The sequence below is a fragment of the Mus caroli genome, unplaced genomic scaffold, assembly GCF_978045245.1.
Source record: "Mus caroli unplaced genomic scaffold, Mus_caroli_1 scaffold_17, whole genome shotgun sequence".
NCBI lineage: Eukaryota > Metazoa > Chordata > Mammalia > Rodentia > Muridae > Mus > Mus caroli.
Window position 1 is genome coordinate 54,518,551 of NW_028227272.1, and position 12,947 is coordinate 54,531,497.

Below are 12,947 nucleotides of genomic sequence, written 5' to 3' on the forward strand. Positions count from 1 at the left end.
TGTGCCAAAAGCTCGAACGTTAACAAGACAAAAATAATAAGTAGCAACAACTTCAAAAGGAAGTAATATGAAACGAAAGGCAAAAATCATTAGCACCCTCATCCTTTCACAATTATGTTAAGTATGTCTTGATGTAAGTAAGCACTCAGCCACAGTTGGAGGTCCGACCTGGGTTCCTCTGGTGGAATGTGTGGTGGATGAAGTTCAAACACAGTCTGTTTACCCATGGACGTAAGTGGCTTTAATCACAGCAGAACAAGCTTTTAAAATGTTGACTTTAAAAGAAGTGTAAATAAGACCATGATTTATGAATCTGGTAATACCCTTCTCTCTTGCACATATTAGAAAGCTCAAGTTTGGGGCTGTGGTAAATATTACAAGAACGTAGTGCTGTTAAGGCGTAATAGGTACTTATAAAACTCTATGTCTAGTAAGAGTTACAAATTGTCTTCTCTTCTTCCAGTCCTTGAAGAATGCGTTCCAGAAGCAGCAATGCTGAGGGCTCAGCCCCAAAGCAAATCCCAAGACATAGCAAATTCCAGGACAGTATCCAGGACATGAAGCACAGAGCACAAAAAAAGGACCCCTCGAGTGAGTCAGAAGGGGTCCTTCCACGTCCTGTGTCAGAGAAGTCACACACTGGCAAAGGCCACCAAACAGAAGACCTCTCAAGAGATGACTTACTATTTCTGCTCAGCATTCTGGAGGGAGAACTGCAGGTCAGCTGGGCTGGGGCCATCCCTACCACCATCTAAGGGGAAGCCTGCCTATGAACTTGGTGTGCTTGCTGCTAGAGAAGCTGATAGCTGTGGTTCATGTTCAGGCGCCTCCAAAAGCAAAGCTTGACGACACAAACAGAATTCTTTTCCACCAACTCAAAACCATCTCATCCTGACATGAAATGGGCATGTGTGCCATAAAGGGCCACATCTTCTGCTTACAGGCTCATCTCAGTACTCATGCCACAGCGCTTTCCCATTGGTTTAAATAACAGTGAGCATTCTGTATCCCAAATACACTAGCCCCTCAACATCATAGGTCATTTTATTTGTGTAAAAACCTACGAACAGCTGCTACATATAAGAAGAATCTTACTTCCTAACTTTGGAAAGCCCAAATGGCAGTCCACTGAGGGGTATCTCCTCTCCTGTTGGAAACCAAGGAAACAGCCCCCCAGTGCAGAGAAGTGAACATTTTGTAAAAGAATGGTAACTGTTAACATGTAAGTGTAAGAAGAATGAAGGGACATGATTTGGTCACCTCCAAAAGGTACCAATTATGGATCACTTACATTTGAAAGAGCAGGCAAGATCCCACCGGCTGTCACAAGAGCCTGTGTGCTGAGCCTGGGAGTCGATAAAGCCATCTTTCTGAAATACTGTTTGTTCTTGTAGGCTCGAGATGAAGTCATTGGCATTTTAAGGGCTGAAAAAATAGACCTGGCTTTGCTGGAGGCTCAGTATGGGTTTGTCACTCCTAAAAAGGTGTTGGAGGCTCTCCAGAGAGATGCTTTTCAAGCAAAATCTGCCCCGTGGCAGGAGGACATCTATGAGAAACCAATGAATGAGGTAAGCACCACAACAGGCGTGGTGGACATTTAGAAGGCAGAAGCACACTGTCAGCCAAGAGCCTGGGCCTATCCAGTGATTGTGGCATGCACATCTTCTCAGTTCTTCACAGTTTCACATCCTGATGCTCTTAAAACCTACCCAAGTCGATAAATACTACGTGTTCTATGGTGGAGAAAGATGAATGATAGCCAAGATGCTTCCACCTTTGTTTGTTTCTTGTTTCTTACAATCACACTGAAACATAAGATGGAAGAGCTCACATAAGGCACAAGTCCTGCAAGGGTATGTACTGGGGCTTGATAGCTATCCAGACTATAATAAAAAGCAGATCCAGTTCAATTATCAAGGTTAAAAAAGTGAGGTATTATGTCATACAAAGTTTGATCATTAAAAAGAAATTATCTAAACTACCCAAAAAGCAGAGTTGTAGGTGGTGGGATAGGGTGCCTCTGTTCCTCAAACCCCGACAGTGAAGACCTTTCTCCTACCTGCTGTGGGGGCACAAACATGGCCCTCGCTGCCTACACATAAGATGATTCTTGCTCCTTTTTTCTTTGTTGAAGTTTCTAAAACCCTGACATCCTTTCTTATTCTTCTATTTTCCTCAGAGACCTAAATGGAAATTTTCATTTTTATAAAAGGAAACAGCTAAGAATATGAGTTAAGGCTGGGAGAATGAAAGCAAGTTTTGGACAAATTATCCCCTCCCCCTTGCTCTGGCAATCTAGCTCAGGACTGACCTCTAATGCTCTTGTCTTGGGAATCTCATGAGAGAAGGCTACCATCTTGCCAAATTCTGAAGTAGTTTGGTCATGTGAATGTACTTTTCTAAGTGGTGAGGATGAGACCACCCAAAGTCTGTTGATTTATGCCTTAATCCAAATTTTAAACAAAAGGAACTGAGGCTGCATGCAAGTCAACAACACTGAAACTATCCTGGCTCCCAATATGCTTCTGCCAGGCTTGACAAACACCCCCACTACATGAGGTACAATGCAAATCCATGGTTGGTGTAAGCACACTGAATAGGACGCATCAACTGGCAGTCCTGTCCCTGTAACGTGTCCCTGAATGTTGCTCCTAATCTCTTCTTGCTTTACCAATCCAACATTCTTTGATGGCCACTTCTACAGCTATCCCTCTACCTACCAACAGTCATGCACAATCTCTCACACGGTGCCACCTCCATGTTCTGTCAATTTTTCTCTTTCATGGTTTCTACTGCACCCTTCTAGATTTTTGTCCTTGGTTATCAGTTTCCTGAAGCCCACTTAACTACTTACATAGCTCCTCTATTTAGTAGGTGAGACATCCAGAAAGTAATGGGGAGTTCTAACAAGAATTCATTAGATGAGGCTGAAGAAAAGGAAGAGGGGCAGGAGAGTGGACCATTAAGATTACAAATCTTATATATAGTCTCTATCTCAGTCACACAGTAGGAAATCTGCATGACGATCCCATGTGTCAGATAATCTAAAAGGGGCTTATCTAACTCTTAAAGAATAGTAACATAGAAGAACAACTTCTCTTTTTGGAGGATGTGGGATGAACACTGATACCGAATGGCAACAGGAGGGGCATGTGAGCCTGAAGGAAGATGGAGCAGATTTGTGGTACAGTGTGAGTAAGAGGGTAAAAAGGACCAGAACTCATTCCAGAAACTCTGAAACTTTGTGTTTCTTTTTACTTTGGAGTTTTGTATTAGAAGTCAATATTGCAGTTGATGCCTAAAGTATTGCTAGTTCTTCTTAAAGTCATCACAGAAAATTTAACACTTAGACTCTCAAAGATACTGCAATGAAAGTACCAGAGTCTTAAGGCAATTCTTAAAGTATTTTGCAGAATTTACCTTAACATATTACTTTACTCATTTGCTTAATTAAATGTTACTAAAAGGCTAATCTATAAAGGTTGTCATGGTTCCTGTCTCCAGGATGCTGCCTACCGAGAAGAGGTCAGATGACCTCACAGGGCAGCACAACAGAGTACTGTGAAGGGCTGTAACAGGCAGGAAGAAGGTAAAATAGACCAAGAAAGCCAAGATCCAAAGGATGGGTAGGGATTAGTCAGAACATAACCAATCCCCAACTCTGGCAATAATGAAGACTATATTATGAAACTGCATCATTAAAGAATAAAATAGAATGATGGATGAAATACAAAACCATTCTCAAATGCATGGGTGAGCTACACCAAAGAAAGATAAACATGAAATTAAGAACCAAGAGCAAAATTTCCATAGACTGGCTTCTCATTTGGTATAACCCATAAACTTGCCAGTATTGGGCATTAAAGGACAAAGTCAGTTTGAAATACAACCTGAGACCTTTTGACTTTATTTGACAATGGCTAGAGGGGAAGAGAAGAAAACAAAGGAGCTTTCAGAGGAGTGGGGGAGTGGCAGAATGGAGGCCAGAGAATCAGGCCCAGTCCCAGGGTCTGTGGTGCAGAGATGATGAATCCCAGCGTTATCAAGGAAAACCAGGTGTCAGTCCAGACAAGGAAGAAGTGTGCTGTTTTATGAATAGCAGGTTTGGCTACCTTCAATTTACTAAACTTGCTAAACAATTTCCCTATTGTCTAAATTAATTTTATCCATAATGAGTATATTTAGAGTAAATAAAAGAAAGACAATTAAAAGAAAGACAATGTACCAAGAGCCAAATGAAAAGAACAGGGAGAACCACACAACCATCCATCAAATCCATACTAGGGTGGTCTGCTACTCGGTATATAGCAAAACAAAGGCCATTATTATTTCCTTTTAAAAAGTCAGCAGCTAAAAACAAACAAACAAAAATAGTAGAGCTCTCTGTGCTTTATTTTTGAGACCATGGAAAGGAGAACTCCAACCCGACCCGCTGGATTTTGATGATACAGGGGCAGGAGTCGGGCTTACTAACTGGAAGTTATCAACGCACATAAAACATTAGGAAGCTACTTCTTCTTAAGTTTTCTACCCTGGTGCCCCTTAAAATGGCTAACAAGTATTGCTGTTTTCATTCCCAGCCTCAATCTACAAGGAAGGACAGAACAAAAAGAGGGGCAGTCTCTGATAATCCTTTGGTATTTAATGATATAGCGCCTTACCATGGTCCCTGGTAATGCCAGAGTTTGCTTTTTCTTCCTAGTGAAAGCAGAGGACTTGGCATTCGAATGACAGAAGAGGCACTTGAATACTTGTGGCCTTGTAAAAATTAAGGCAGCAGATTTGATCTCAGGAATCATTAAGTCCATTCATTTCTTTATAAATGAAGAATCTAAAGTATAAAGTAGAAGAGTGACTTAGCCAAACTCCATGTGCTCAGGAATAGTCAGGTCTATTGCGTGATCTGTCAGCAGTGCGAAGAGACTCAAGCAAGAAGCACTGTCATATTTTCTATGAGGCATACCGATATATTAAGTCATGGAATAAAGCTTTAGACACAAACTAAAGTATCTCCAGAGTCAACAAGCCTCTTCAGGGAGCATCTTCTCTAAGAGGTCGTTATGCAACAGCTTTCTGATGCTGCTGTCACAAATGCAAACTGTCTGGTGACTGAGCTGAACAGCATGTAGGAGATTCACACCATTCTTCTAGAGTCAGGGGATGTGAGGGAAGGAAGTCTGGGGGAACTGGGCTTTGATAGGAAGAGGCAAACAGTTCTGTCAAGGAGCAAATGGAGGGAATAAAGTCTGGAGCGGAGGGAGGAAAAGAAGGCTTCTAGGTCTCTATTACGATAAAGCAATCTTGTATCACTGTGTACTCTAAGAGCTCCCTGAACCCAATGTGGCTCAAAGTTGGGTGGGAGACATGGAGAATGGAATGAAAATGAGAACCTAGTTACACAGGGTACAGTTGAGTCTGCATACACCAATGATTCTCAATCTTCCCGGTGCTGGGATCCTTTAACCCTCATGCTGTGACAGCCAACCAGAAGTTCATTTTTGTTGCAACTTCATAACTGTAGTTTTGATGGTTGTGAGTCATAATGTAAATATTTAATATGCGGGATATATACAACCCCCGTGAAAGGGTTGCTTGACCCTTAAAGAGGTGGAGCCCACAGGCTAGAGAATGAGCAGTCCTACTGGGGAAAGGTAACACGATCAGCCATGTGGGAAGAACAGGGAGGGAGACCAGGTGCCAGGAGACCATGGAACACATGCATGGCACTGACCCTTTCTAGCCTTCCTCCCAAATGAACACTGTGACCACTGCACAAGATGGATCAAACACACTAGAAAGCAAGAAGTTCATGAGTCTATCGCCTCTCTTTGCAATGAATACAATTTTTATTTTAGTTCATTACAAACTAGATGAAACATTATATGATGACTTTTCCCTATAAAGCAAAAACTTTCATAGTATAAATTCATTGTACATGGACATTGTACATGAACAAGGACATTTTCATATAAATCTATATTGTATGTTGGTTAACTAAAGTTAATACATACATCTAGAAAATTATAACCATTTACCTAAGAATAGGCTTGTTTTTATTTTATTCTTTTGCAGTTAGTGAACTTCTTTCAGATATTTATTTCTCCTTTAGTAAATATTTATGATTATTTATTGATCTAAATCGAGGGCCAAATTTAGTTGAGTGTTTTTCCTAGATCAACTGATTCTTAAATTAAGTTAATCTTATCATTATTTTACTCTTAAACTCTTAAACTTAAATCTTCTACACAATAAACAAACAAACAAACAAAGCAGTGACCAATCTACACAGCCAGCTAAAGGAGAGGGCAGGCAGTCATTCCCTGATAGTACTTTAGTACTCAGTGGTCAGCCACCTACATTGTCTCCAGTTGTTTCTTAGGTTTATATTATCTTCCTAGGGAAAGTATAAGCACTTTCAGTTCAAGTCTCTCTTGATTTCTCCATGCCAATGGCATGTAATTTTCAGTTGTCTATAAGTGGTTTAATACCTTGTTTTATAAAAAACTCAACACTACCTTTTAAGAAACTAGATATCAATTAGCAAGGCCTCTACAGGCAAGCAATACAACTTAATAGTCACACAATGACTGGCCAAGATTATTAAAATCATCAACAATGGCATAGTCAAATCTTTTGAGAATGTCTGATAATTTGTCATCATAAGTCCACATAAGAAAACTGAACAGTCAAGGTAAGAATTTAGATGTCAGAGAGAATTCATCAGGCTCTAAACTACTTCTTCATTTGGTTACTTTGTGCTTTGGATTTTTCAGTTAATTGCATGCCTTTTAAGATGTGCATTAAATATCATAAAATGGTATGTGACATTAAATTCATAAGTCACAATTTTTCAATCTTATATGATAAAACAAAGCAAAAATCAGTATTTTTATCAGTTGCTATACCTTGCATTTAATCTGTAAAATCATGTTTTCAAAACTATCTAAGGATTAAGAAACCTATCAAGTTAATTGGTAAAAGCACAAAAATATGTAAAAGACTGAAATATGAAAGTATTGTGAATAATTTCTAATTAACAGGCAATAAATACATTTTCTCTTGTAGTTGGATAAAGTCATAGAAAAGCATAAAGAATCTCACAGGCGGATCTTGGAACAACTCTTAATGGTAGAAAGATCCCACCGGCAAACCATAATGGAGATGGAGGAAGAAAAGAGAAAACACAAAGAATATATGAAGAAGAGTGATGAATTCATAAACTTATTGGAGCAGGAATGTGAGAGGTAAAAGCTGCACGGGATGAAACAATGGCCCCTTCTGCAAAGTGTTACAAACGTTACAGTGGCCTGGCAGGTCTTAAAGATCTGAAGTTAATGTCCAAAGGTATTATCAATATAGCACAATAATAACTATGGGAATATAAATACTGAATTCCCAATTCTCTCAGGGAGTGAGAGAAAGTGTCCCTAAGCAAACGTTCAAAAGGACTTTCAGTGTGAGAGGAGATGAGTGTGTGAGCTGGGCAAGAAGTGGCATGAGTCCTAAGGGAAGTGGAGTGCACTACATGGCTGTAGAAGAGGGTGTAAGCTCAGGAGGAGAGACGCAAAGACGGACACCCAGCCATAAGCTCTCACACAGTACACTGCTTGCAACACAACCACAGAATGACACAGAAAAAGGGATCAAAACCCTAGCCATCTCAACTGCTTTGCGCAAAAATTTCTGTTTTGTTTTGTGTTGGTTTTGAGACACAGTCTTACTGTGTCACACACACTAGCATCGAGCTTGCGACAACCTTCCTTGTCTCACCTTCCAGAGTGCTGGAATTAAAGGCTCACACTACCAAACTGAGCCAAGAAATTTCCAATTAGTATTTTAGTTAGGAAACCAAAGTTCCAGCAGCATTCTAGCTAATGGTGAGGTCTCATGTCTTTTTAGAGAATTTCCTGGTAAACACTCACTAAAGCATCCCTGTATCCTATAAGCACTCTATTCTTCCTAGGTTGTTTATTTGAAACACGGGAGGAAAAGTGAGAAATATCTTAGAGAATCTGACCCTTATGAACTCTTGAGGTATCTGCAAGAACACATTTTAAAAGCTCGAGAAATCTGGCACCAAGGGAAGATTCAACTCAGACATTACAAATATACGATTTATTATTCAATGAGACAATGTTATATTAAATATGATCTTGAAGCCCTGTGGTTTGGCACTAGTGGCCTAATTTGGCCCCCATACTGTCTTGGCATTGACTTGCTAACAGACACTTTCTTTCATCTCCCCATATTGTGAACATTCACTGAGCATGGCCAGAGTGTTGCCGGGCAGAGAACAAAGAGGTGCAGACTGACCCTATCCAGGGGCTGACCACATGAGATGCAAGATGACAGAGATTCAGGCTGGGAATGTGAAGGGCTGATGGGGTAGGGTTCTCATGTTCACGCTGTTCTCATCTTCTGGAGCAAGGCTAGGGCAGCCATCCAGAATAACACTAACACTGGGAGGTAGGTGCACATGGCTGTTTTATTCCAGAGAGCAAAGAGGCGAAACACAGAAATGTGAATTAAAGATCAGTGGAAATAGCACACGGGCTAGAGGGAAAGACAGAGGGACATGTACACCTTGGAAGCAGTCTGCTACAGATGGTATTTCTACAGGTAACAAGTGAGCTCAAGAGGAAGAATTCAATGGATTCATTTTTTTTCATACAGGACATAAACTCTTAAAGGATAATCAAACTGAACAGACATGAGGAGGTCAGATTGTGGCATACTCCTTGCTTAGCCATTCACCCGTTTCTACTGTAAAGGAAAAGCTTCCAGATGGAACCATTTGGGTGTGAGAATGTCACACTTACTCTCAACTCACACAACACACAAAGTTTTCTTCCTTTGCTTCTCCTGTATGTACAATCCCTGTCTCTTGTCACTGTTGGTACATTCCCTTCAACACTTGCTCCAGCCTGCTGCAAGAAAGGCTGCAAGCCTCGTGTGGCATGACTGACATCCACCTACTTTAAGGCCATGAACAACCATCCACAAAACGGAGCACGGAAGAGACTCCGGTGGGAGGAACCCGGGTGGTTTCATTTCAACACACATGCAGTGGTACTTGTTTACATAGAAGAGAATGAAACATTAAGTGGCATGGAAAGGCACATACCATCACTGAATCCTTTACATTGTGGTGACAGAGTCACCCATTCACAAAAGCAAGACTACCTTTACCTAAAGGACCACAGAATAGTGTTCACAACTCGACCCAAGTGTTGTAGGTCCCTCCAGAATTTGCAGACTCTTGTACTACAGTAAAACAAGATATAAATCCAACTTCAAAGCAGGTTGGGAGAAAACTATCTGATTAAAAAGTCTGGGGGAAAAAAAACACTGTGAGGGTTTAGCATTCATTGTAAGTATAAGTTAATATCTACAGAGAAAAAAATTAAGTAATTAATGAGACCTTAGACGATACAATAATAGATTTCAAATGAAGGCTCAATTTTTGTGTTTTCTTTGGAGAATTCATTTTATGTGAAAAAGCCTAAAGGAGCCTGATGTCACACATTAAGTTTGGGCCAAAATGTTTGCTAAGTGATGTCACTGTTGTAATCAGTAACCAATTGGCTTTCCCACTGAGGGTGGGTGGGGCAGGAATCAGTTCTGAAAAGCATGCTCCCAAGCTTGTTAACGTAGCATTTTCCTAGCTGAAATCATGTGGTTTGCTGGGTCCACACTACCTGATCATACCATGTTTCATGACAGCTTCTTGCTCAGTGATGTGTTCGGCTGAGGGAGCACGTGTGTCACTGACCTGGGTTCTATACACTCGGATGAATTAAAGTGCAGTCCGTGTGAAAGTTTTACACTGAAGCAATGCCAGGAATTGTTGGCCTTTCTGGACGGCATCACAGGAGAGCCAAGCAAAAATCATTTTCAGTCAGTGTAATTTTGCAAAAATTTCCTGTGAGTGAAATGCCAATTTCATATATGCTTTCAAAAAACCCTGCAGAATTCTTCTTTAGTGTAAATGGGGTGTTGGGGATGCAAAGAGGAAAAAAATTCTTTTTTAAAAACCATTCATTCTATGACTAAAACAAACCACATCTATTACTAGATTTATGCTCCTGAAAGGACTACTAAGTCAGGAAGCAGATAATGTTATGGTGACTGTATGAAAAGGTGGCTTCAACACAAGAAGTTTCTAAAGCCTTAAATTACATTTCAGATTATCTTGGCCAAGTCACTTAATGCTGATAATCCAACTTTACAGAGCAGAAGCTCACATTATCTTCTTAGGAGCCACCCTGAAGAAGGCATCACAAGAATTGACTTCTATTCCCTTTCTACCCTGTTTGACTAGTGACTGGGGGATGTGCACACTACTGGAGGAGGTCGACAGGGGTCTGCAGTCAAAGGTTGGTGCTTTGATCACACTCTGCACCAGTCCTTCACTGTCCAGTTCAGTGACGAACAAACCACTTCCATTTTAACTTTGACAAGAAGCAACTAAATTCCATTAGGTCCCCTTTCTAATGTGACAAGACTACTGAGTAGACTTGCTTCAGGCAAGACAACTGAAGTGTTGACTCCCATTTGATCTTGCTGTTAACTCACTCATTAAATAGACAACTTAGACTGCTTTCAACTCCTTCTCTCCAAAAACATCAAATTCACTGGATACTTTGCATATAGGCCCTTGAAATACACCAATGAATGAATATATCAAGCATATACATTTTTACATAAATGAGTTAAGTACCTAGGTGCTTAGCTTGTATAACGTGTAACTCTATATGACCTATAAGACAATCCTGGGCTAGATGGGGTTGAGTGAGAGCCTCATCTACATTAGAAGCCAGATATGTTTACCATAAAAAAAACAAAACAAAACAAAACAAAAAAACCCCAAAAAACAGACCAACATAGCCTTGAAATCATGCTGCTTTTAAGTCATTTTAACATATAGCAAAAATGTCACCATATAATAAAATAATATGTGATGGATGCTCACAAGGACCAACCACTCAGGAGAAGAGTCTTATATCTTGCAACTGTAACCATAAGGATTTTTAGCATCTTTGTTTTTAAATGTTAGCTTTGCTTTTCCAATATCTCACAAAGAAAAACACCCTGTGCACAATGGTTTAAAACCCACCTTTAAAAAGTAGTGTTTGGAAAAGCAGCAGTTTTAAATTTGATGCAGACTAAGCCCTTGTTGTAGGGTGCACTGCATGCAAATGCCATCATTTGTTCTCAGTTTCCTGGCAAGAGCTTATCTGTGTTACAGATTCTCTAGGCTATGGTCAGCAAGTAGTAACATGGGTGACAGATCTCCACTTGGCCTTTGTCCTGAGTACCCAGTTCTTTGTCAGAACAAAATGGAGAGCCACCACAACTATAGAATTCTATAGAGAATTATTATGCGATCAGTCTTCTGCTCATGTACCCCACTTGATACCTAATACAGCAGCTACCCAGGGAATCAGAGAAATTAACTTCCTCATGAATACCAAAAACCCATTTAAGACCATACATCGCAACTTAACTTTAACAGATGCCACTAAACCGTAGCCCTGTAACTGTACAGTTTGGCTGCTTTTACACCTAGCTAAAGAGGCCAGAAGGTGGACGCAGTGCTGATGCTGTTTGACCGTTTTCCTTCCCAGAGAGCTAAGAGAAACTTCACAAATAATTCTGAACGTAAATGTGGATGTAGACGGATGAGCAACTTTACCCTATTCAAAAGATTAGAGATGTGAAAAGGCAGTAACAAGTGCAGGGTGGGTCGACGATGAACTAGGAGCTCGAGAAAGTGGGAACTCGGGTCTGCCATCAGATCAGCCGCACTGTGAAATGTAACTCACCTCTGCAAGAGGCTGGTAAGAGTGACAGTGCCATGAACGTTAACTTCCCATTGTAAGTCTCTGCTTCCATTCTTAAAGGCAACCTAGGTTTCTCAAGTATCACATCCTCATAACTAAACCTAATATCTGTAAATCCAAGCCATGCAGAACTTTTCTACTCTCGCCAGGGCCACTACAATTAAAGCACTGGTATTCAGATATATATAAAAAGTTACAGAAATATCAGAATCTACAATCTAACCTCCAATAGTCGTAGATCAACCTTCTGATCTTTGAACTGAAAAAAAAAGGGGGGGGGGGAAGACCTGCTAAAGTTCCATGTAAGAAGTTAAAAATTCTTGTTGCTTAAGAAATACAAAGCCAGAGCTGGGTCCAGGTCTCCTAGCAGAATACTCAATGCCATTCTCCCAGAAGGCATGCATCATCACGATGCACCCTTACCTTGGCCTTGGTGTAGGAGAGTCAGACTGACACCTAACTACAGTGCTATAATATCATAATGTCATAAAGTAACGTGTGGACAATTCAGGAAGAGCTCACCTCTTAATTTTACGGTATAGAAAGCAAAGCAGTAGAATTACGAGGCGTCAGGCAAAGGGGAGTTTCAGAACTATGACTATTCAACAGCCAGCAGCGCCCTAAGAGAATGCAGGACATGCAGCAAGTACTGGTAAACACATCTACTAACTGGCTCACAGTTAACAGCTTAACTGCCCTATAAAATAGGAAACCAAGAACGGAATGTAGGAAGTCCACCTCAAACTTCCCTTCCATCCAGACTATAAAATACAAAGAGGAAGAAGAGCATTAAAGTATACCACCATGACAATTATGGTGTCAAACACAGACATCAAGGTAGTATGCTGGACTTGAACTGTGTCCTGAATCTATAATGTGCATGTAAACTGTCCTTGGAGGCATACTAACCCGAGATGTGAATATAAACGTATCTGGCCATCACCATAGGGTCACTGACAGTGTCGAGTAGATTTCCAAGCACAGAGAGGTTCCCTGAAGCCCGAGGGAGCGCCATTAACAGAAGACACTTGGGTTAGGACAGCTGTGGACCAGAAGATGCTGTCATCCTTTCACACAGTCTCACTGGCTATCTGACCTTGAACA

The 12,947-nt window shown here is 40.6% G+C and overlaps 2 protein-coding genes across 2 annotated transcripts in view; one reads left to right on the forward strand and one right to left on the reverse strand.

Moving 5' to 3' along the window:
• The window catches only part of Cmss1 (cms1 ribosomal small subunit homolog), a 298,119-nt gene that overhangs the window by 206,482 nt on the left and 78,690 nt on the right, over positions 1–12,947 (reverse strand). The gene's annotated exons all lie outside the window — the stretch shown is intronic.
• Filip1l (filamin A interacting protein 1 like) overlaps positions 1–12,947 on the forward strand; it is a 238,822-nt gene that overhangs the window by 150,777 nt on the left and 75,098 nt on the right. Inside the window, exons 2-4 of the mRNA XM_021185160.3 lie at positions 464–719; positions 1,395–1,568; positions 7,066–7,244. Coding sequence (XP_021040819.2) covers positions 474–719; positions 1,395–1,568; positions 7,066–7,244 — 599 coding nt within the window. The 5' untranslated portion in view covers positions 464–473. The remainder of the gene's footprint in view (positions 1–463; positions 720–1,394; positions 1,569–7,065; positions 7,245–12,947) is intronic.